Below are 26,162 nucleotides of genomic sequence, written 5' to 3'. Positions count from 1 at the left end.
GGTGCAGAACTCCTTGTGGTACCAAAGATGGGCTAGACAGAAGTGTGGTCAGTAGAAGTGTGGTCAGTGACTGTGGACCTAGGTATCTGAACTCATTCTTATATATGAGATAGTGGATGCTTTGTGTCAGTCACTACATCAAGGGACAGGTAGAAATGGGTATTATAGCACATGGCCTATCTACCATGTCCTCCAGAGGACGTGGTGGAGGAAAGGCATCAAGTTCTCACTTGAACACGTGACAGCTGCAGGCTGCCCCTTCCTGGGAAGTCAGTAGAATGTGTACAGATTTTTGGGTCACAACTGGGCTGCATCCAGAATGACAAAGAGTTTACTAGGTATAAATGATAAAAGGGTAAGATAATGAAGACATGAATATATTAAAAATAACAACAACAAAAAAAACCCCAAAAGCCAAAAATCAATTCCTGACTTCATTTGACACTAGTTAAAATGGCAAACAACAGGATACAGCCAACCCTCTTAGCAAGGCATACTGGGTTCTTGCACATGAAGCCCCTACCCCGCTGCATTCCAGCTCCCTCTTCCATACCTCTCTGCCTCACCTAGGAAAAAACCATTTTGCCCTTTGCAAAATCTGCCCTGGGCTTCCTCTGATACAGCTTGCTCTTCAAGTGTCCTTTTGCTGGCATGCTTTTTGCACTGTGACTATCTTCATAGTGACTACTTCTTACCCACTGGACTAACCATTACGACAATACATTCCTTTGTACACCCAGAGCCTGGTTGTGAGATGTCTGCTGAATAAACAAATGGATGAGTCGATGAACATTCCTCCATCAGGAATGGTCAACATTCCATCTGAAGAAAGGACACTAAGCTATGCATGGTGGCGCATGCCTATAATTGCAGTGACTCAGGAAGCTGAGGCAGGAGGATCCCAAACTCATAGCCAGCCTCAGCAAGTCAGTGAGGCCCTAATCAACTTAGTGAGAGCCTGTCTCAAAATAAAAAATGTAAAACCACTGAAGCTCAGTGGTTAAGTGACTCAGAAAAAAAAAAGGAAACTAGAACAAATGGGAGTCAGAGGGATCAAATGGAATTGTCACCAGAGAACCAGAAGCCCCTTTGTTCCAGTCCTTCTTTTATCATTCAGCAGATGTGAGAATTCGCACAATCTTCCTAACTTCTCTGAGACTCACTTTTTAACATCTATAAACCAGGATATGGGTAGATGACATGGAAATACTAAGAATAATAATGTCCAACATACACATAGTCTTTAGTGGGGACTATGTAAAAGGGATTTTATCTTTTTTTGTACTGGGGATTGAACCCAGTGGCGCTACATCCCCAGTCCTTTTAATATCTTTTATTTTGAGACAATCTCACAAAATTGCCTAGGCTAGCCTTGAACTTGCAATCCTCCCATCTCAGCCTCCTGAGTCGCTGGGATTACAGGTATGTGCCATTGCACCCACCTAAAAGGGCTTTTCCTAGTCACATAATTTTCATTTGCTGCTTAGAACATCCCTAGGAAGTAGGCATTTTATTCTCATTTTAAGACAGGAATACTGGGCTCTAAGAGCTTGCCCTAGGTGAAATAACTGTGACAAAAAAGGAGGAATCCAAATTGGCTGCCTCTAAAATACATGTTCTTAATTTGCAGGTCATGATATTTAAATGTGAGGTCTCAGATATCTTATTAGAGCTTCTCAAGCCATATGATAGTGCTACAAAAGGCAGTGCCTCTTTACTCCCCCTTTTCCTAAGATGGGGGTGCTTTAGGGAGACAGGAGCATGAATATGCACCAAACAGCAGAGTCTTGGAATGGGAAGAGCCCTTCTGAATGAAAGGCAAGAACTCTAAGAAAGGAGGAAAACACAGGATGGGATGATAGGGAAGAGGGTGACTGGGGGCGGGGGGTTGGCAGCCTGGCAGAAGAGCAAGGACAGTGAGAGAAGAACAGGAAGGGAAGTTGGGAGTGCTTTGGCTGGGGAGAAGGAGGGGCCCAGGGCCCAGATGGGCAGTGCTGTGGGATGCAGGTGGCTGAGATGAGGAGGCACAGTCCACCAGGAGAACCATTTCAGCTGAAACGATAAAATGGGATGGATGTCTTGCTGCTGTAAGGACTGAGAGAGTTAAAAGAGAGCTCATTCTGGGCCTGACAGGAGAAGGGGGAGACTCTAAGAAAACAGTGACCCCACAGGTCTGCAAGGAGGAGCTTGAGTGCTGACAGAGCGATGGCAGGAAGCACCTGGAACAGACTCTGAAGGCTTTAAACCTGTGCCAGCCTACCTGAGTAACATGAGACTGAGCTGCTGACTCACCTGTGCGGGGAGATTAGCCTGTGTACATCGGCAACATAAACAGCTCTGACAGCAATAAGCGTTGATAATATGAAAACACCTAACCGTGTGTGGTGCTTTATAAAGAACGTCCACGAATATGATTCATCCAACTTCCATGAAATGCAGGCATTCTCACTTTCCATGTGGCAAAATGAGGTTCAAGTTTTGTTCAATGATTTGTTCTGAGTGATAGGTGATAGGTGGAGCTGGGACCAGCACAGAGGTCTTCTCATTCCTGCTCCAGGGTCCTTTTTGCAAAAATAAAATATAGTTTTGGGCTGAGGTTGTAGCTCAGTAGTAGCGTGCTATCTAGCACACGTGAGGCACTGGGTTCGATTCTCAGCACCACATTAAAAAATGAAATAAAGATTGTGTGTCACCTACAACTAGAAAATAAATATTTAAAAAAATATATAGTCTTTGTCTTTAACGGATATCTCAGGAGTATAAAAATAAAGGCAGAAAAAGATGGTTACCTATACAAAGGAACACACACTAAAGTCCATGGAGAGGGGTTCAGAGGAAGAAACACACTTCAGGGCAGCTCGGAAAGGCTTGGGGTGAATGGAGACTGGACTGGGGAAAGGGATTCCCCTAAGCAGAAGAGAGGGAAACAGGAAGTACTGAGTGGGATTTAAAGGGGCTCTGTACCTACCCAGCCCCCACAAATATACTGATTACAAGTGCAGTCAACACACATGTATTTCTTGTTGGCCTAGGTGAACAAGAAGGGTACTCCAAGACCAGCAGGATCCGGGTTATTTGCTGGGGGGATGCAGGTCATCATCTCATCTTCTGAAAAAGGAAGGAGCTCTAATGGCAAGCCTGATATCCCGGCTATCACAGACTTGTAGCACTTTCAATTTTTCAAACCTTATCACTATGTTCCCAAAATAGAAGAAAAAGGAATCTGCCTCTCCTTTGGCAGGTGACTGGAAAGGGACAGGGCTAAGAGGAAAATGGGATATTAAAGGGGCCATTCACAGCACAGTGAAAAGAGAAAGCCAAGAGGGTCATTTCGACCTCCTTCCTCCACAATTTCATATTTATGCTCCCAAAGTCCAAGCTCCATTGTACATACGATGCACATATCATAAAGAAAAAATGGGATATGGGAACACGGGGAGAGAGTCTGTGAAGCGCTGAAACTGCATACCTGGCAGCTGCTGAAACAAAACTTCAAAGATTTGGCTTCTTTGAAAAGCCATCAGGCAGGACCCCACCCACTCCCCCTGCTAGCCACAGCTTCCCTGGGAGCCAGCACACGTAACCACTTCCGCATGTTTGGCTGTTCCCCAGGGCTGGAGCGGCTCTAGAAGCCAGGGCAGGGCTGCCAGTCGAGCAGGTGGGGTTGGGGTGGAGGGGTGGGGAGAAGGCAAGACCTCCCCCAACATCTAGCCATGGATATCTTGGAAAATACAGGGCTAATGAGGCACATCCTCTGAGGCACCCCCACTGATTGGTTAGCCACCAATAAGAAATGCTCTGACCTTTAGAGATTTCCAAGGTATCAGTGTATACTCCTCCCAACACTACAAATTAGCTCAACATCAGCATCTGTGGTAAATCTTTAGATCTAAACAAAAGAGGCTCAGGATCTACTGAAGAGCCTAAGAAAATAATCAAAAAAACGCCATTAGAAATTTGTTTCTTTTTATTTTTTAAACTATTGACAAAGTTTGGGTCATTATCACATCAATTTACACCAGCCATCTAGTAGTCCTGAGCTGCCCAATATGGTAACCACAAGATACCTGTGGCTTTCAAATACTTGATTTGTGGATAATGTAACTGAGAAACTGAATTTTTTCATTTTATTTCATTTGAATTAAATCTAATTATCTACACATAGCTCGTGGTTGCCGTACTAAACAACACTGGTCTTTCAGGCATCCACAAAACACTCATTTGAGCGCTCTGTGTGGCGCACACAGTAAGAAAGACTTGGTCTCTGCCCTCTGAGAGCTTATAATCTAATATGGGCAGAAAGACAAGTATACACACAACCACTATACAAGGAGGAGTGGCAATGTCTCATCAGAGTAAACAGAGGATATGAGAACTAGGAGATGGAAGCCTGTATTCCCTTCTGTATTCCCTTCACATTGACACTCAAATAGAGGACGCCGGAAGGCATATTCAATGAGGCCCAGAGAGGAGAAATCATTAGAATAGAACACCCGAGAGCTAGAGAGCTGCACATCAGAGGAACACAACTTCCTGGTCAATGAACATGAAAAGGTTAAGATTAACAAAGAATTATCCTACTCTGGGCTTCTCAAGATGGCAGATGCCCCTCCACTCTCAAGTATATTCTAGAAGTAGCTCTTAAGACTCCTGTGGGTTGGGCAGAGTAGAGAGTAGGAGTGGAAAAGAAAGGTTGTCTGCTTTTTTCTCTTCTTCCACAACCCGTCTCTGCCCCTCAGATTGGGGAGAACCTCTTATTTATAGGGCGCTTTTGATTTTGGATAACTAGAAAGAACTGAAAAAGCGTCAAAGGAGAAACAACAGGACCTAGTTACTTGGGAAGAGAAGGAAGGGAAGAGAGAGCAAGCGGGTGGGGAAAGGGAGGGAAGATTTTAAGCTCAATGGATAAGCTCTCTAGTGTTTAGTTCACTTGGACAGAAAGGGCAGCAAAGGTCCATTCTCTAGGAATTAAAACTGTGCACTTAGCCAGAGCTCCTTTTGAATTATGTCTCTTAAAAGCATGAGTCCAGGAAATGAGGGACGAGGAGCAGAAAGGTGGGAAATGTCACTGATCTTCTTGGAGATCAGGAGGGCTGAGCGGAGCCCCATGGAACAGGCCAACCGTTCATCCCCCTATTTAATGTGTTCCTTATTATTAAGTACCTACAGTTTACCAAGGCACTAAGAATATCAAGAAAACTTAAAACTTCAGTGATAGAAAGCAAATAGTAAACTAACAGCTTAAGAGTATAGAATGACAGATGTGAGGATGTGGTGACAGGAAAATAGATTCATTCATTCATTTTTTTTTCGAATATTAACTTTTAGTCTTTTTTTAATAATTTATTTTTAATTTGCAAAATATATGTATATTTGTGGTGTACAAAGTGAAGGAATAAATATGCATTCTGGCATGGTTAAATTGAGCTAAGTAATTAATGCGCCTCACCTTAAATTTGTGTGTGTGTGTGTGAACAGTTAAAATCTACGTTTTTAGCAACTTTCAAGTATATAATACATTGTTTTTAACTGTAGTCATCATGCTGTACAATAAAACTTGCTTATTTTGTTTTTCTGACTGTGGCATGTTAGAAAGTCTTTTTCTTCCTGAAAATTTTTGTTTAAATTATCCAAGTAAACATAATCTGTAGAAAATATTCAGAATAAATAAAGCAAACACTTGAGAAAAGCAGAAACCTAATCATGCCATATTCTCAAACTATGTTCTCCAACTTATCTGTAAGAATATTTTGCTTTTTCTCTGATTTTTCTATTAGTCTCTCCTTTAGTTGTGATATGGAGGAAAACAGATTGTATTGCACAGTAACAGATACCAAGTAAATGTGTAATCATCACCTAACTGATGCACATCAGCAATGATACTTCCTAAACCCCCAATACCAACTTTTAGTTACAGGACTAAGAAATATCCATTACAGGTAATAATTTCAGTCTATCACTTGAACCTCAGAGGGTTTTGACTAATTATTTCCAACAGAAACATCAACCTTCTCTCCTCTTCTTCTCTTCATCTGTCGGTAGCCTGAACACAACCTGGGACTGAGTGTGAACCCCGCCTTTAACCCTTCCTCTGTAGAGCTGTATCCTTCCGCTCAGTGCAGACCTTTTGGATCATGAACTGCACTGAATTCCAATGCCCCTTGAAGTCAATCAGTTTGTACTTTACACACAAAAATGTTAAGTACACTTCCCTGCTGACCTGTCAACCCTAGCTTAATAGGAGCATGAATCAAAATTCTTTGATTCTTTCACAGATCCTCGCACAGTGACAGGCACCAAGTAAATGTGTAATCATCACCTAACTGATGCACATCAGCCTCGTGGCTTCTCAAGCCCCGTCCACCCTTCTAGGTCACCTCCCATCTTTTTTTCCTTGAACTTTTTGCCAGCTTCTCCAGCTACAGTGATCACTTTCTCTTCTAAACTCTCACACCAGAGTATAATCCCCCTGTTCAACACTAAAGCACATATTCCTTTATAGTATTTACATTAGTAACTCACATGATTACTAATTTTCTTCCTAGAGGACAGGAGGAATCTTATCCAAAAGAGCTCCTTCAGAGCCCTGCCTAACACTTTGCATTTTGGAGATATTCAATAATTCCATGTTAACTCTGGGGGGAAATGTTATTTGAACAAATATCAGATAAAACTATTCCCCAGATGAAACATTTAGTTACACCATCTCTATTAAAAAAGAAAACTTTTTTTTTTTTTTTTTTAGCTTAAGAGAGCTTTCATTTCAAATTTAAAATAAATTTGGTGGAGCAGGCAAGGGCAAGACAATTATATTTTAATGTGGAAAATCTTGAATAAAGCCCAGCTTTCACAGGATGTGGCTCAGTGGCGGGGCACTTGCCCAGCAAGGTCCTGGGTTCGAACCCCAGTACCTCCAAAAGAAGAAAACATCCAGTCTTCATCCTGTCACATGGAGAAAAAGAGCCTTCCAACAGCTGAGCATTCTTGTCCTCTTGACTGTAATCATGTCACTTGTTCTAACAATTGGTAAAAACGAAGAGTTGAGGTCCTGCATACATTCACTTGTACTCCAATAATTATTTTCTAGTGTCTTCTTAACCGTCCCCATATCCCCTGTGTTTTTATTATTTTATGACAATTGGGCAGACTTGGTTTGATTGTACCCATGGACTGGGAGAAGGGCCAGGTGAACTGATGCTTCCAGAGTGTCTCCACACCCGCATTCTGCGTGCATTCAGCTGGCTGGTGTTGGAGACTTGTGGCGGGGGTAGATTTATGGGGCCTGGGGCCACCCTACAGGGCAGCCACTATGGTGGTGAGCATCCTCCAGCAGCTTGCAGAGTCCCCTGAGACTTCGGTCTTCCCTGAGGAGGCTTGGCATCCCATTTCCAGACCCAATCAGGCAACACTTGGCCTTGGTGGCTCTGGTGCAGTCACCTCCCAGCCTGTGTGAACTGGCTGCCATCTTTTTCAATTATTTTAATCTACTAAATATTTAATAAAGAAGGTGACAAATATTTTGGAGCTTATATCAGTGTTGGGTACCTTCCCAAGATGCGTAAGGCAATGGTGGGTTCAAGCAGCTAGTAAGAGGTCTGAGAGGCCTAAACAACAGGGGAAGGTCTTTCCATTTTCTTTGGTGTGAACCAGTGCAGAACATGGCATGCTCTCCTCCAACCTTTAGGTCCTTGCCCATTATTAACCCCCTTTAAGGCTTCCTTACCTGCTAGGCTATGCTTTCTCATCTAAATTCTAGTCATATCATTAAGACTCATTTATATTTCATTCTCCTCAGAGAAAGACAGGAAAACTTTTTTTTTTTTTTTTTTTTTTTTGGTATTGGGGATTGAACCCAGGAGCACCTAATCACGGAGTCACATCCCCCGACCCTTTTTATATTTTATTTAGAGACAGGGTCTTACTAAGTTGCTTAGAGCCTTGCTAAGTTGCTGAGGCTGGCTTTGAACTAGCGATCCTCCTGCCTCAGCCTCCCAAGCTGCTGGGATTACAGGCAAGCACCACTGTGCCTGGCATGTAAAACTTATTTAAGAAACAGTCCAAATGTGGTATTATTGTATTTGAAGCCAAATTAATAAAGTCTTAGCCTGATAATTAATGAAAACTACAAATCACAAATTTACTGCCTCTGAAGCATAAGCACACTCTAAATAAGACAAGAGCTCTGTTGCCTATTATGAATACCTGAGCCTGCAGGGGGTGGGACAGTTTGAACCTCTAAGCTCTCTGCTGCTTCTCTTCCAGCACTAGTCCTACTCTCACCTCCCAAAGAAAGTTGGCTCCTTGTTTAAATAAGATTTTCAGCTTAGCTTCTTTTAGTTATCTTTCTTTTAGGGGCATTTTAATGGTTTGTAACCACTAATATATAAACACTTGCTTCACACAATAAATATAAATATGATGACTGACTCTTAGTCTTAAGATTCAGCATTACTACTTTTTCGGCAATGATGCTACATGTGAGTAGTGACCAGCTGATTCTTTTTTTTTTAAGTATTGTTATTAGTTGTTGATGGACCTTTATTTATTTGTTTGTTTGTTTGTTTATATGCCGTACTGAGAATGGAACTCAGTGCCTTACACATGCTAGGCAAGAGCTCTACCACCAAGCCACAAAACCAGCCCTGTGACAGGTAGATTCTGAAGTAGGTACCAAATTACTCTGTGTTGCAAATACTATTCCAAGCAAGTCCAATTGAACATTTCTCTCTTTTAAGGAAGGAAGGAAGGGAACTAAACTTTTTAAAAAATATTTATTTTTTAGGGCTGGGGTTGTGGCTCAGCAGAAGAGCACCTGGCTAGCACATGTGAGGCCCTGGGTTCGATCCTCAGAATCACATAAAAATAAAGATTGTGTCCAACTACAACAAAAAAATATTTATTTATTTATTTATTTATTTATTTTAGCTGTAGTTGGACACAATACTTTTATTTTATATATTTACTTCTATGTGCTGAGGATCGAACCCAGGGCCTTACACATGCTAGGCAAGCACTCTACAGCTGAGCCACAACCCTAGCCCCGGGAACTAAAATTTATCAAGAACCTACATCAAAACTTTCCTCCTCAGAGCTGCTGCAGGGAAGATCCAACTTTTATTCCTTTTCAGGTGCTATAGTTCTGTTGTTTTCTTCTATTAAAACACAGATGCAAGGATTTTTCCTTTTAGCCTCTGAAAACTCTAAAACTTAAGGGGGAAAAGCTCTATTTTTTAGCTATACTTAGTAATATGCGGGCAGTCTTTTAAAGAGAAAAAAGGGCAGAAGGGTGCATGAGATCTTTGGTTCAAGGTTCAGGAAAGCTGGCTGGTCTTCCTTCCAAAATTTGTTTAGTCAACACCAGGTAGCTTTAAAATGGACCATCAGGGTTTCTCCCTAGGAGTGGGAAAGAAAGCTACAGTGTCTTCTCACCAATGTGATTGTTTCCAAGCTCTTTCAAGGCTGGTAAAACACCATTAACTTTCAAGGATAGAGGCTAATAGAAAAAAAAACATTTAAGAAGAGAATTAAACTGAATTACAAATGAAGCAACTCTAATATATAGTAGGCCTTAAGTATCTGTAGGCGTCAACGAAATTTGGATCAAAAATATTCTAAAAATTGTGTCTGTACTGAACATGTACAAACTTTTTCCCTTGTTGTTATTCCCTAAATAATTCAGGATAATAGTTTATTAAACGGCATTTACATCATGTTAGTTATTACAAGTAATCTGGAGAGTCACAGTACATGGGGGATTGCGTAGACTATATACAACTACAGCATTTTATGTGAGGGACCTGAGATTCCCAAATTTTGTTCCCTGTAGGGGTCCTGAAGCCAATCCCCTATGGCTACTGAGGGATGGCTGTAATTCCTGATTCTAGAAAGAGTCTTCTATGGAGCTTTGTCATTCAGGTCTAGTAAAACCAAAATAATCATCAATTTTTGATAGCTATTAAAACTGTAAGGGAAGCAGTTAAATAAGATGGAAACTTGCCTCTAACAAGGACTCATGCACCCACACACATGTTCATTCAGAGGAAACGTAAGGTAGTTTATCTTTAATATTTTGGGGTGAGTAGGAGGTGGCGAAGGAGGCAAACAAATCTAGAAAAACTGACACTGGTAATATAAAGCAATCCGCATTTTATTTCCACTTGTGGATAAGAAAGATCCACTGCTTTTACTGCTAATGCGAGGCCCCAAGTTCCCAAAGCTACATTGTCACAGCCCTGGAATGGTGGCCAGCCGGCCAGCTATCTTGGGCCCATTTCCTAGGTTTATTAACACTGCCTCAAATTGCAGGAGCCAGTCATTCTGGCCCGGGCACACTGATGACACTCAGCTCCCTTGGTGGATGAGGAGCTGGGGAACCTGTGACCGAGCCTGAAATGCCACAGAATACAGCCCTTGAAAGGGTACGTGACTGGCTGCAGGAGAAAAGCAGCACATGAATTTCAGACAGAACCAAACGTTTTACTCAGTGGGAAGAAACAGTGAGAGTTAAGACTCACGAAGAAGGAGGTCAGGCAAACTTTATTTTATGGGAAAGAACGAAGGAGAAGGAGTGAAATATCACTTCTACAGAACTCTGAACATGAAAGAGCTGGGCTTTTTTTTTTTTTTTTTTTTTTGTCCCCTTCCCCCACAAGTAGTTTCTTTTTGTGATTGTGCTCTTTGGCTAAAGAACATTGTTTATTTAACAGGATAAAGTACAAAATTATAAGCTCCAAACTCCTCCAGAGAAAAACTCTCCCAAAGCTCGACCCCCAGGATGGATGGAAAATATGAGTGTTTACTGGCTGGAACATGGAGTTGCGATGGAAATTTCAACATTCAGAAGATAGCAGAGAGGAAGGCCTGCTGTGCAGAGAGAAGCCACCCTTCCACAAGGGCCAGAGGAAAGGAAGAGTCTCTTGGGCCCATTCTGATGCCTTCCCATCACCCGCTGCACGGGCGCCTCTGCACAGTGCAGCCTGGTCCAGAGTGCTGCCCGGGGCAGGGGACTATTCTCTCTAAACTGGGCACCAAACTAAGTGGTGGAGCAACACTGCAACCCAAGCAAGTCCAATTTTAAGTTTCTTTCCTTCTTTTATTTACTCTTTTTTTTTTTTTTCTGGAAAGTGAACTAAGGGTTATTAATATCCTACACCAAAACCCAGGCACTGTGCTGGCTAATTTCACATATACAACTCAACTTAATCTTTAACAACTTAATGAGGCAAGTGTTAATTATGCACATTTTTAAAAAGATGGGGAAATTGTGGCTCTGAGATGCCAAGTAACATACCCAAGGTCACATACACAATATCACAAACCCAGGTCTGTCTGACTTAATGAAGTCCTTTCCCTCTCCACCTCACTACATCCCAGCAAGTGTCACTGGCCACTTGCTTTTATGTTTTTTATTTTTTAATTTCAGTTATATGGAATTGGTTCAAGTTGGTGGCATGCTTTTAAAGAAAGAGAAACACTGCAGGACTGGTTCCAGAATAATGCCCTCACACATAGGGAAAGATCGGACCTTGTCATTTAAGTCACTGTACAATTTTTGCAGAACTGTGGGGGCTGTCTTGGAAATTCTTCATTGTTTACCTTCTTTTTCTGTAGTAAAAAGCACATAATTTATATTTACTACCTAATCATTTTTATGTGTACAGTCCAGGAGTGTTAAGTACATTTATATTGTTCTACGACAGGTCTCTAGAACATTTTCGTTGTGCAAAACTGAAACCCTATACTCATTAAACAAGAAGTCCCCCTCCTCACTCCCCCCAGTCCTTGGCAACCACCTTCCTGTGTTGTTTCTGTGCTCTTGACCACTTTAGGTACCTCACATGAGCAGACTCATATGTTATTTGTCCTCTTGTGAATGGCTCATTTCACTTCATGTACAACCCAATTGTAGCCCATCACGGGGCAGGACTGAATTCCTACATGCTCTTCCTGACAATCTTTCTTCTAATTGTGCAATGAAATTGAGATCTTTGTTACCTGCTGCCAGATACTGTTCTCTAATTGCTTCATGTGTACCATGGATCCTACCTAGCACCCAACCTTGCATTGAGAATATGGAAATTCTGTGAGATCAGGAAATGCTCTATTTATTGCTATTCCCCAGCAGCAAACAATGCCTGACATACAGAAAATGCATAGGACACATTTTTTTTTAAGTTGTTGATGGACTTTATTGTCTTTATTTTTATGTGGTGCTGAGGATCGAATCCAGTGTCTTACGCATGCTAGGTGAGCACGCTACCACTGAGCCACAACCTCAGCCCCACAGGGCATATTTTTAAAAGAAATTACAGGCTGGGGCTGTAGCTCAGGGACAGAGCACTTGCCTAATATACGTGAGGCAATGGGTTTGATCCTTAGCACCATATACAAATAAAATAGAGGCATTCTGTCCATCTACAACTACAAAAAAAAAAAAGAAATTAACAAACCCGTTGTTTTTGAGAACTGACTCTGAGAAGTCAGAGACTTGAATCTCCAGCAACATTTGTAAGAAATAATCTAAAGGAAGGGAGAAGAGTATTAGCTCAACTGGAATCAGAAGCTCTGAAAAATATCTTCCTAAAAATTATGTATGGCAGGACAGCAAACTCTTTGATCAACTACTAAAGAGTAGAAGGACAGGGTAACATCAAAAAGGGCCCCAAATCTCTAAGATTTCCCATTCTTCCATAGAATTCAAAATTCTGACACACAGATGTTCACTGGAGAGTGGGAGCTGGCCAGGCCAGCAGCCATGCCCACAGAGCCCTGCCCTATCACAAAAAGCAGGAACCAACTTGTGGCTGCCCTCTTTTGTCAACTTCCCCCACCTTTAATATCGAGGAACAGACAAATCCCCAGGATGCGTGTGTGAAAAAGCCAGAGATGGATAAAAATAACCCAGTGACAAATGCTGAAGAACATACAAAGGGGCCGAAGCCAGACGTTCGTGGGATTCCCTGACAGCTCCATCCACAAGGAAGGGCTGGGCTGGAAAAAACAGGGCCTCAGGTTCCTGCCAAGCTGTCTGAGGCCCTGTCCTTCCCAAATCATTCCAAGCAGCAGCCAAGACTTCATAGTAACCCTTCCAGGTCTCACAAAGAAAAATGCACTCTGAACCCACGGAGGGCTCCTCACCTAGAAAACTCTCCTCCCTGGCGCAGCCCCATTCCATGGGAGGCTGGCAGGAATGAGGGGATGCCGCAAACATCAGTTCTCAGCTCCTAATGACTCCCCATGTGCCCAGAAAACGGATAATTAAAAGGCAGCTCGAAGAATCCAACTTTTCTCATTGGCTAAAGAAAAGCTGAAATACCCAGGTATCAGAATCCAGAGACCGGAAACATGGCTTAAAGAAAAAAGAGGTCATAAACGTGTGGTACCTGCATCCTGGAGTCCCTGCTGTATAATTCTAAGCTGGCCTTGCTTGGAGGCACACCTCAGGCTTCTAAGCATGTGACTGCATTTGGCCCTAACTCCTCTCTCTTCTGGAGAATGGCCTGCAATTAATCTCACTTATTACCTCTGAAAGTAACAACAGAGGAATGGCTGGCCAAGTCCAACTCCCGAGTGTCTAGGGAACTGCAGGCTGCGTGGCCAGGCCTCAGACTGTCTGGGCAAGTTGTGGGCTCTTTGCCTTCCTCTCCCACAACAAAGCCTGAACAGGGACTCCAGACAGACCAAAGGAACCAGGGGATTTGAGGAGCTGGGTTGAGCTCACACTGACCCAATGGGAGACGACAGCCCTGAGGCTACATTTGGGGTGGTTTCCAACAGCGGGGGAAGAACAAGGTTTGTCTGGTGAAAACTTGTGTGATCCATAAAATTGAGAACAATGGCAACACCATGGGGAAATGAAAAATAACACTATTTGCAGAGTTCTCGTGAGTCACCAGTTTTCATTCCTGTGGCTACCAAGTCACTGAATTCTCCGAGACGGAGAGATGAAAAGTACAGCCAGCAGCGGGCTTCTCGCTACTTCCCATTACACTTCACAGGCAGCCTCGAGTTGAGTGAGTTAGCAGAGTTTATCAGCACTGGAATTCACTGCTGCATTTGTAGAAAAACTAGTAAGAGTACCTTTTATTTACCTAGCCCCCACTTCAGGGAGATCAAAGTGCTTTAAGGGCGATCTAAAAGCTCTCAAAATAGGCCAGTTTACATGTAAGTATGCCTACCCAATAAAAAGATTCAATGAATAGCTTAGGGTCACTTAGTGTCAAAACCAGTAATAAAACTCACGTCTCTAAGCTGTGAGTCCCATATTCACCAAACTTAGTCACCCTCACTACAAAGGAAAAACAATAAGAGACTAAATAAATATCCACAAAAGAGGGACTTACCAGGTAGGAATGGAAATCAGAAGGAGCTCTGTGTTGGTGCCCTGGCCAGGGCCCGCAGCCCCTCCAGCTCTGGAAGGACTAAGGACTCTCTTGGGGCTGCTGGACTAAAACTCCCAAGCTGAGCCTCCAGCTGTCCTGGCAAGCAGAGGTCACCTGGGGGCAGTGGAAGATTCCCCAGGGCTATGGGGGACCCACTGGGACCTCACCACTGGCTGGAGGCAAAGAGAGGGCTGTTGTGGGTACAACTAAGGCAAAAAGGAAGCACCGAGGGATTTCTTGGGGTTGCGTTCTAGCTGCAAGGGCTCTGATGTAAACCGGATAGTGCGCCACTCCACCGCAGCCCAGGGAGCACTTTGGCTGGGAGAAAGTCACTCCTGGTGCTGCTGTAGATCCCTGTAGGTCCACAGATCCCACCATACTGCATCTCACCAATAGCAGGTGCTTCCAAGAAAGCTCTCCACCCAGCCATAATTTTTGTTATCCCCTCATTCTATCTACAAGTATAAAAAGTGCTAAAACTCTTCTTCTCCAAAATGTGGACTTTTGACGTTCTGTTTACAGTATGGAAAATGCCTTATAGCCTTGTCAAACAGAATATTCAAGATTGTAATGAAAGTGTTCTCCATAGGAACAGGCTCTGAGTTTCACATGAAAATGGAATATTTGGAAACATTTATATAGAAAATAAAGCTCTATGGAATAAACAGAACTTTTTTATAACTTGTATTTCAAGGAATGTGGTTACTCAGAAGATTATAAATCACCAAATAAGACTTCTCTTGTGAAAAGAACTGTGTAGAGGAAGTCCCATCTCAAACAGTTGTGCCCCTTGGTCTCTAACTCTGCATGAAAATTCTCAACTGAGATAACTCTTTGCACATCGACCACAATGACGGTGGCTCTGAGAGCCATCGTCCCAGGGTGAGATGCGATGTGCTTTTGTTTATGCTGCTTCCCAGGCAGAGTTTCTGGTCCCAAATCAGCTCCTTAAGAAGTTAATTCTGATACCAAGTGATATTTGAATAATAATCAAGTATTTCCTCCACGCCCAGGTCTTTGGTCCCCCCTCCTAAGCTCAGAGCAAAGCAGCAAAGAAGAGAGAGAGGCCGGCACAGGGTGAGGACTCACTGGGACACCTGGGGTAGAGCTTTTTTATTTGGAGGGAACAAAATCTCCATGGCCAGAGACATCACTGGTCACATTTCTCTCCAGCTCATTAGACTCAGGGACTGATGCAATTTAATCTACTAAAGGAAGATGCAGTGAGAACTCACTTCTTAGATTTTTTTTATACAGGAATACTTAAAATATAGAATGAGACCAGAATTTAATACAGTGATTTTTTTTTTTTAATTCAGAAGTTGTTTGCCTTATGGCCAGAATCTATTTGTATTTTACAAATTGCTACTTCTCTCTACATAACAGACTATTTCCTTCCCACCTCCCAAATGGGATCAAGAACCTGTTTTGAGTCTAATTATATAACCTATATGAAAACATAAAAAACAAATATGTCCTCCAAAGGAAAAAAAAAAAAAAGAGTTCAAAGTCACTGAAACACAATGGAGATGTGGCTCAGTGACAGAGAGTCTCTGTGTTCAATCCCCAGTATCACAAAAACAAACAGGAAATTCCAGGAGGCAAGGATAAAATGCCAAAATTCAGAACATGAAAATGTTGACTGGAAGTAAGGATTAACTATAGCATCCATCCAGAAGTGATTTTCTTAACTACATCAGAAATTTCCTTTCCATTTGATTTTCTTGAAAGTTGTCTTACAAATAAAATGAGCATCCACCTTACTAGAGCTCAGAGTGGGAAGGGCCTGATTGCCTGGGACACAGCCCCTCCCATGCAACTCAACGCTATCTCCAGGGTCCTTCACGTACCTGCTTCCAGGGGGGCTGGAGTGGTTCTCTGTAGCGTGGGGGTCTGACTGTATGGACCATGTTGGACCAGTAGGACTGAGGACAGGTCGAAGGCTGGGGGGAGTTGAAGCACTGCTTCTGTTTATGACACCACTTGCCAAATTCAGGTTTGTTACCTAGAAATGAAGTGAAGGAAATAACCTGATTAAAAGTGTCATAAAAAATACATCAGAACAATCAAGTCTAAGAGATGCTGACTCATCTGAGCTGAAGCTGTGGCTGTGACAAAGGCACACAGGAGAGGATGGCTTCTGTGCACAAAGAACAAAGGCAAGGATGGCGACTGCCCTTGTAAGTGCACGTGGGCTTATTCTGCTCCTACTATGTGCAAGACACTGGTCTGAGCTAGGTGCTACAAAAAACTAAGCCAAGTAATAAAAACAACAAGGATGACTGGGCATTTATTTACTCTGGCCCTTGTTTCCTCATCTGAAAGTTGTAAATGCTTAATAGACTTTATTTATAAATAATGATTATTATCATAATAAACAAAGAACTCAGTGATTTATAAAAAAATGAAGTGTCAATAAAAATGGGCATTGACTTCCATAAATAATTTGTGAAAACATAATTTGCATAAGTGATTGGCCAATTAAACATTTTTAAACTAATTTGCATTGCTAAATGTAAATCATACAAAAGAAATGCAAATTAGAAAGATACAGTAAGTTAAAAGTACAATTTTTGTGTGTCACATTGCTAAACAGTAATAAAAAAGACATATACAACAATGACAAAGGGTGAAATCAGGTATTGTGTAATTATAAATTGATAGAATTTTTCTAGGAATCAATTTTGCAATATATTACTAAAGTACAATACGTGTATACTTGGATGCCATAATCTAGCTCTTAGGAGTTATAAGAAAAAAAATGCTGATGATTAATGACAGTGAGTGTTACAAAAGCAATCAATATTAGAATTTACTATGAGTCAACTTCTGCGTAAATGAGTACATCACACATATCTCATAAATCAACTCAAGTGTGGTAAAAAGTACTATTATAACTCTCATTTTACACAGAAGAAAACTGAGGTTTAGGATTGCATGAGGCCTGGGAATGGGTGTGAGGAGCAGAATTTGAGCATGGTCTTTGGAGCTCCAGGCCTGTGTTCTTACTCACCACAGTGAACAGATATGGCAAAGCTTTTAATGTTGAAAAGGAGATCTAAATAGCCAACAATATTGTCAAATAGGTTTTCTCTTTCCATGTAAAAGGGTATTATTTATTCATTAACAGTTTTTGAAAAATAATTATACAGGAACATGCTGATAACTCAAAAAAAATTGTGATAGTAAAAACCACAACACAAAACTGTATACCATAGGTGCAAACTTCCTTAACCATAAACACACACACAAGAGGGGAGGGGAGGGGAGGGGGGATAGTAGAGGATAGGAAAGGCAGCAGAACACAACAGACACTAGTATGGCAATATGTAAATCAATGGATGTGTAACTGATGTGATTCTGCAATCTGTATATGGGGTAAAAATGGGACTTCATAACCCACTTGAATCAAAGTGTGAAATATGATATATCAAGAACTATGTAATGTTTTGAACAACCAACAATAAAAAATTAAAAAAAAAAAGACTGGAAATAAAAATTCAGAATATACAGCATTTATCTCTTATTAGTAACTTATTTTCTTTCTTATAATTTACCTATATTATCCAAATTTTCTATAGTGGGCATTTATTGCTTTTATAATCCAGAACATTCTTACTTATTTTTAAGGTGGTGCTGGGAATCAAACCCAGTGTCTCACACATGCTAGGCAAGTGCTCTCCCACTGAGGCACAGCCCCAGCCCGAGAACATTCTTTTTAGTTATTATGACAAATTCATATGTGAGGAGATAAGCTTAAAACCTGGGCAGTGGTAGTGGAATCAGAGAAGAAAGGTTGGTTGTGAAAAGCATTTCAAAGTCAGATTAGTGGAGGATGCTGCAAGGGTTTTGACAGAAACTCAGAGAAGAATGATCTAGATTTAAATTCCAAGCAAAATGTACTCCTATAAAATGTCCTAAGTAATAATTTTGACATTTACAAATGAAAAGAATTCTAGATTTTGTTAATGACCTGAAAATTCTGAAGGAAAAAAAGTCATTTTTAGTAACAGCACAGTGCTTCCTTCCTAGTTAGAGAAGTTGGTAAGTGAAAGAAATCCAGGACTATGTCTTCACACCAAAAAAACTCAAAATAATTTTCTTGGACAGAAAGCTGTTCTCCATAGGTCAGGAGCATCTGTGGAGGCTGGGTGTGGGACCCTCTGGCTGCTGCACCCTCCAGAGTAGACCAGGCTTTAGAAGAAGCCTCCTTAGCCAATCCCTTGGCATTCTGACCTGCTTTCTGCAGGTATCAGGTGCAGAAGCAAGGCACAGGGTGACTAAAGGACAAGAAGATAGTCACAAATCACAGTAGTACCTCTTCCCTGGTCCCCAGTTTTCCTTTGAAGTATATCGTCTTTCTTCCTGGACCCTGGAGGCAACAGAGGTCAGGCCCTTAGACAATGAAAAGGCCCCCTGTGGGACTGACCCCTCTCACTTGCCTGCCCTCTGAACTCACACACCAGGCCTTTTAAATTAGATGTGATCTTGCTGTTTGGAGAAAAACTATCAAGTGAGAAAGGTCTTTATGATAACTAACAGCTGTGCCAAACACTTAACAAAGGAGGCTTAATAATGACTTATAGTGGAATATCAACAGAACAGAATGTGCACACTTTAGTATGAATGCTATTGTCTAGTGAACAAAAAGGATAGGCGAGAACAGATTTGGTCATCTCCTATCTTTTAGCAGGGCAACCCCTAATTTAAACATCATTCTTTATTTCCTCACAGTTAACACTTGTCAGACACTCACTGTATGCCATGTAGTAGACGTCCTCACATTATCTTGATGTGTGTTATCTCATTTAATCCTAAGCAATGCCTCTGAAAAAGGTTTACTATTACTCCATTTTACCAAGGAGGAAATGAAAGTCTAGAAAGGCCGAACAGCTAGACCAAAGTCACACACCCACTAAGTGGGAAGGCCAAGATCAGAACAGAGAGTGTCTGACTCTGAGTACACGGGATGTACTTTCCCAAATGATACAGTTCAACATTTAGGGCCCTACAGTAGTGGTCAGGCACTCTGGATTTTATAATCCACTTACCCTGTTACTCATGGAGGTAGATACCATTACACCCCATTTCACAGAGAAGAAACTAAGGCTCAGAGAGGTTATGGTAAGTAATTGACTCAAAGTCAAGAACGAGTACAAGTTGTTGGCTGTAGGCCAACAATCCTAGTATAATCCTATTTGTCCTAAATTATTAGAGATTTTTTAAAAAAACCCTCTGATATAGACCTCAAAATCCAGAAGCAGTGATTATACAAGGATCAGTAATACCAACTTTTCCTTCTTTCCCTCAAATTCAGTTGTCAACTTTTCCCCTTCATCACAGGACATTAAAAGAAATAAAAGAAAAAATCATCTCATCAACTAATTTTGTTCCTTAGCAGGTGAAAAGTGGCATGAACATGTAACAAATTTTGGGTTATTGGATTTTTTTATTCATGTAACAACCATTCCTTATTTCATGGATAATCCAAGAACTGGCAGCTATCTTGTGACTCAGAAGGCTGAGACAGTAAGATTGTAAATTCAAGACTAGCCTGGGGCAAATTAGCTAGATCCTGTCTCAAAAAATAAAAAGTGCTGGGGATGTAGCTCAGCGCAGCATTCCTGGGTTCAATCCCCCGTACCACACACATGCACACACAAAAGCTGGCAGCTGTTGTAATTTCTTTTTACAAAAAAGTAAAAAACACTACTATTAGTTTAAGAAACAGCAAAAGTGACTGTTTCAAGTCAGCTTTTTTGCTGCTGTGACTAAAGGACCCAAAGAACACAATCGTAGGAAAGGAAGAGTTTATTTAAGAGCTCACAGTTTCAGATGTTTCAATCCACGGACAGTAAGCTCCATTCCTCTGGGCTCAAGGAGAGACATGGCAGAGGAGCATGGCAGAGGGAAGCAGCTCACATAACCATGAGGAAGCAGAAAGACGTTTCCACTTGCCAGATACAAATATATACCCCAAAGCCACACCTCACCATTTCAGTTACCACTCAGTTAATCCCACCAGGGATTAAATCACTGATTAGATTAAGGCGAGAGCCAATGATTTCTCCTCCAAACCTTCTTGTGCATTGTCTCACATGTGAGCTTTCGGGGACACCACATCTAAACTATAGCAGTGACCTCTACTTAGGAATGAGAAAACTTTACAGAATTCTTACCTCTTTCTCTCTATATATAGTATTTATGCTTAAAAAAAAAAAAATCAATACAAACCCCCTCCTTTCTGTACTAAGTGGTTAACAACCCACCTCTCTACTCTATTCTTAGCCCTGTGGTCTGTCTAGAAGATACTACCACATACACCAGCCCTCACACCAGCTCTACCTTCCTTCTGCAATTCAGGGCTGCCTTCAATGTGGCTCCAGAATCATCTTCTTTTTTTTTTTCTTATTGGCAGTAGAATCCATTTTGACATCATTATACAAGCATGAAATAGATCTCGTTCTAATTCAGATCCCAGTACCTCTTCTTCCCCTTCCCTCTCCCCACCCCTGGGGTTCCTTCTTTCTGCCATTTACATATATTATAAAAATTAATTTCTTATGGGTGTGCACATGGTAAGATTCACTGTGGTGTATTCATATATGTACATAGGAAAGTATGTCAGATTCATTTCATTGTATTTCCTTTTCCCATCCTCTACCTTCCCTTCATTCCCCTTTGTCAAATTCAGTTAATTTCTAACGCTCTACCTTGTTGTAAGTTAGCTTCCACATATCAGAGAAAACATTCGTTAGTTTTTGGGGATTGGCTTATTTCATTTAACATGATAATCTCCAGATTCATCCATTTATGGCAAATGCCGTAAAGTCATTCTTCTTTATGGCTGAGTGATATTCCACTGTGTATATATGTTTTCTTTATGCAGTTCTCTAAGTTTAGGAGAGCATCATATAACAGAAGGTTTTCTGATAATGAAAATTTTCTGTAATCTGCACTGTCCAATCCTGCAGTCACTAGTCACATATTCTTAATACACACTTCAAGTGTGGCTGAGAAACTCGATTCTCAGCTTTACCTTGAAGTTTTAAATTTATTTTATTAGACTATAAACCTCCAGAACCTTGATCAAGATCTGGATAAATCTTATGGGTACAGGTTTATACCTGCTAAACTTTACTTCACTGAAATTATCTCTAGATTAAACTAAGGAAACCTCTGATCCTTCCTTCCAGTTTCCCCATCTATTCCAGATTGGGCAGGAGTCACTGAACTAAAATGGAGTCAAGCATTAATTTTGGCCCTAAAATCATCCTGTCTTACCCAGTGAAGGCCTAAAGTCAAAAGGCAAACTTCCCAACATTGCGTCAAACCTAAAACTCTATAGCATGTTAGGGTTCACACTTTGAGGTTCCTTCTCTAACAGGACAGAGGATGGATAGATAAGGGTGTCTATGCTGTGTCTGCTTCTCTGTCCATCTACATTTCTGCAGGTAACATTATATAAAACCAGCTTTGATCAGATGAAAATAAAGTGATAGACAGCACTTAGAGGTACTTGATATGCAATAATAATCAAGATTTCATTGCTGCTGGGTGCAGTGGCACATGCCTGTAATCCCAGAGGCTCAGGAGGCTGAGGCAGGAAGATTTCGAGTTCACAGCCAGTCTGAGCAATTAGTGAGGTCCTAAAGCAACTCAGGGAGATGCTGTTTCTAAATAAAATATAAAAAAGGCTGGGGATGTGGCTCAGTGGTTAAGTGCCCCTGGGTTCAATTCTTGGTACCCTCCCCCTCCCAAAATTTTCACTGGTATAGGATTTTTTTTTTTTTTTTTAAAGGACAGCCTTATAGCACATAAAAAGACAGTGACACTTGCAAAATCAGTGGCTCATCATTTTTGTTAGTAGTGTTAGGCTATTAACATGGAGGTCATAGCTATGGGATCTGTTGGCTTCTCTGGGCTAATAACTAGAATTTAGCCTATTAAATTTAGGCTGGCAAATGAAATTCATACGAACAGTCATAAATTTGTGTCATTGATCATAATAGGGCCTGGAAGACAAAGGACAGTTTAAAAGTCATTTTTATTCAAAAGATCATGCCCAGTTGATAATGGATAGACATCTTTATGTGCAAAGTGCAGCACACACATAAAAGAACCTTATAAATCTGCATTTGGAGCTTTAAGATCTTCTACCATGGTCAATGTTTATGCAACAATGATACTTTTCAGATTCTACTACAATAATGGTAATAATAACAAAACCATATTATCACTAACAATAGCTAAATTTAACAAATACTTTGTTGCAGACATTACTCTAAGCCAATTATATGCATACTGAATTAATTTTTAGGACAGCTAGCCCAGGAAACTGAAATTGAGCGGTAAAATAACTTCAAGAACAAATGTGTCAGTCCTCAGGTTCAACTCCTGGTCTTCCTAATGCACGACCTCTCAATCTTGTAGTTCTGACCACTGTATCACGCCCACTGCCTGGTACCATTGAGCCTTGCTACTTATAGTTTCAGTCTGTAGACCAGCAGCATTTGCTTTACTGGGAACTTGTTCAAAATGCAGAATCTCAGCCCAGCCTCAATGAACCACAATCCACACTTAACAAGATCCACAGGTAATTCACTGCCTTGCAAAGCAGTCATTTTCTACTACCCCCTATTATAAGGTGGTAGAAAATAAAAGGAGAAAACAGGAAGGAGGAACCGTTCACTGCTTCCTGTCCTCTATAAACCCCAAGGGATCTTCCAACAAATAGCAGACATGCCTTTGATAGGGTGAGGATCAAGATGTAAAACAACAAAGGGAACCGGGGTGAGAAAATTGTTCCATCAGGAACTATTTCTCAACTTTGTTCAGATGCTTAAACTTTAAAAGGAGTAGTCATTAAATATGTCTAGAATGCAAAAGTGGATAAACAGTTTTAGAACAAACTTCAGAAAATTCTAAGACTGCTCATTATGCTGCCATGAGAAATGGTGACTATTAAAAAAATAAATAAAAGATATTTAAGCCTAAAAACAATGTGCTCATTTCCCTAAGCCTCCACCCGAGCCTTCCCTGGGCTGGTGTGCTGCATGAATGACTGCCCGTGGGAAAGCTGGCCACCAGGGCCTACCTCCTCCTAAGCCTCGGGCCTGCTTGACAGATGTCTCTTCCTGGCTCTCCTCCTCTTGCTCTGCTCCCACTCTCCTGGAGCAGCTTATCCAGATGTTCCACTCCCCTTCCCTGCCTCATGTCCATTGCCACGGTGACCTCACTGCATTTTTTCTTTTAGTACCAGAACACTGTTTATTTTAGAGGCAGCCTTCCGAATAAGGCAGGTGAGCAAATATCTAAATGTGTGGGGTAGGGACACATTGCATGCATTCCATCTAGACAGGTGTTTAAATTATAGCAGGAATAAATACAGGTGATGGATTGAAAGGGGGTAGGAGAAACAGAGAAGGAGGCCAATTTCCGGTGCCTGGCCCGCCCAAGTGTTACTGCTTGTTACTGCTGTTTGCTAAAAGTAGCACTGCTGCCAGCATTATAATTAAAATATCATGGCATTGCCCCTGATGGATTCCCAGAATACACCCTCATCCACCAGATGCATAACCTTTGATATTCAAAGAAGGGCCAGGGACAGGCCCAACTAGATCACCCTCACTGAAGTTTCATGCTCTACAAATACTGCAGTCCCAAATGCTCAAAAGAAGCTCAAATGCAAAGATAATTAAATAAAGAATTACTATATTGCCTACCATAGGCAAGGCCTTCAGTGAAGTCCTAAGGTGTATACAGATAAAAATGTGGCCTCTGCCCTCAAGCCATGTAGGAATTAATAATCTAGTAGGCGGTACAAACCCTAAGACAAAAAGCAATATTTAACATTTCCAGAAAGTAGCAGTGCTAAGGAAATGAAAGAAGGCCTTTTCACTAGGCCTAAAAGGATAGGGAGAAGGAAAGGAGGAATTCAGAGACAGACAAGCAGGAAGGTTGAGAAATGGAAGGCTAATTTGGTGAAAAAAGGATGACTGAGAGAAACACCTTGAAACATCCTTGAAAGCCAAACTATTGGTTCTACCCTGGATCTAGTAGATGAGAGTAAGCTCCTCAAAGGTTCTCACAGAACAGGGCCAGACAGGAACTGTGATCAAGGTAGGGAACACCAGTGCTGTTAGCTGGGATGAGCTGGAAGAGGCTGAGGTCAGTTGAGTCACAACAGCCAGGTGAGCCAGGACAAGGCTGAGACACAGGGCAGCTCTTGCTGATCTCCTCTCCCTTCCAGACCAAGCTAAGGGAGAGAGCTGAGCCTCAGAACTGCAGATACGGGTCTGTAATCTGATGGTAAAAACTCTTGAGTTCACACATTCACGGTTTTCTTTTCAGATCTGCCCTTTTTTGGATTATATCTTCCCATGTAGCTGGTAAGGCAATATGGAGCTGCCTGCTTTTCAAAAAGTGAAGGTCAAAATGTGGGCATCTGATGCCAGTTTTGGTGTAGGGGCAAAAGGGAAAATGTGTTTTTCCTTAGATTGATCTTCCCTTGCCTTTCTTTAACAGTAAGATGGTTTAAGAATCAAGATTAAAGGATGAGTGTGTGTGTGTGTGTGGGGGGGCAGTGGCAGGAGGACAATCAGATGTGGCTTTAGGCCTGATGGGAAAGGAAGATGTCAGATCATAAACTTTGCAGCCCAAGTCACCAAAGCTAGGGATGATACTGGAGTATGGAGCCAAAAACCTTATAGTAATTTACAGAAAGCCCCCACCCCCAGAAAATTCTCTGTGGGCATCTCCTCTTGAACCTCAAGGTAGTGATTCTGGATTCTAGCCACAGTTCTCTCTGGATCAGTGTTTAACAGCTATGTGTCTAATAACTTTCAAGCTCCACCAAGGAAAAACAAATTCAAACAAAGTGATATTTTGAGGTGGTGAGGTTTTTAGTAGAGGTTGAAAAAATAACATAGGTTAATGAAAAAAATTAACCTCAAGTCCCCCAGCAGGGAGCCTAAGCCGCACCTGCCTCTGTGTATGCACGCTCCATCTTTCGTGCTGTCAGTTCCTTAAGGACAGACACTCAACACCCAGCAGACAACAGTTCCACACTACTCTTAGGTATGGCCTGCCTACAAATGTAGAGGCAAAAATCCTCCTCTGACCAGGACTCTGCAGTTAACACAGTACCCAGGTTTAGCATTGCTGCTTGGGAAAAACACAAGAGACAAATATATAAATAGCTGCGCCAGGAGAGGCGGAGGTTAGCCCCCACCTAGAAACAGAAAAAGCAGAAGCTTCCAGCCCTCATATTACACTCTTACATATCCTAATGTCAAATTTATTCCTCATAAAGGATCTCCCTCCACTGGGAACAACATCATCCATTAAATTTCTTCAACAGCACAGTGATAAGGCTGAAGATGGTGTGTGAGCTGTCATTTTTTAAAAAAAAAATCAATAAAAAATAACATTGTATAAGGGAAAAAAAGATGGTGTGTGCCATGTTTTGTATTATAATTGCAAATTTATTTATTTTTTTTTTAAATCTCACCTCACAAACCACAAGATGCTTTATGACTGGGGACTGTAACTTATTCACTGTGTCTATCTCAAGAACTTGGCCCAGTAGGCACAAATTCACTTACATTCCTTTAGTATCCACATGGGATTGGTTATAGGACCCCAGATATCAAAATCTGAGTATGCTCAAGTCCCTTATATAAAAATGATGAATGTTGGGGTGACCACTCAGTGCTACAGCCCTTGCCTACAGGCCTTGTGTGTGTGAGGCCCTGAGTTCAATCCCCAGAGGCGGGGGGG

General features: G+C 41.5%; 1 protein-coding gene across 34 annotated transcripts in view; it reads right to left on the bottom strand.

The window, feature by feature from the left end:
- Nucleotides 1-26,162, bottom strand: part of Ttll5 (tubulin tyrosine ligase like 5) — a 260,046-nt gene that overhangs the window by 100,988 nt on the left and 132,896 nt on the right. For all 34 annotated transcript variants that reach the window (XR_007345904.1, XM_048799024.1, XM_048799027.1 and 31 more), the window contains one exon: nt 16,232-16,386. Coding sequence is in view for 33 of the 34 variants with exons in the window: in XM_048799024.1 (XP_048654981.1) it covers nt 16,232-16,386 (155 nt within the window). In the remaining variant the exon portion in view is untranslated. The remainder of the gene's footprint in view (nt 1-16,231; nt 16,387-26,162) is intronic.

Source organism: Marmota marmota, unplaced genomic scaffold (assembly GCF_001458135.2).
Source record: "Marmota marmota marmota unplaced genomic scaffold, marMar, whole genome shotgun sequence".
Taxonomy (NCBI): domain Eukaryota; kingdom Metazoa; phylum Chordata; class Mammalia; order Rodentia; family Sciuridae; genus Marmota; species Marmota marmota.
Note: the sequence above shows the minus strand (reverse complement) of the source record. Positions and strands in the feature narration are given on the sequence as shown.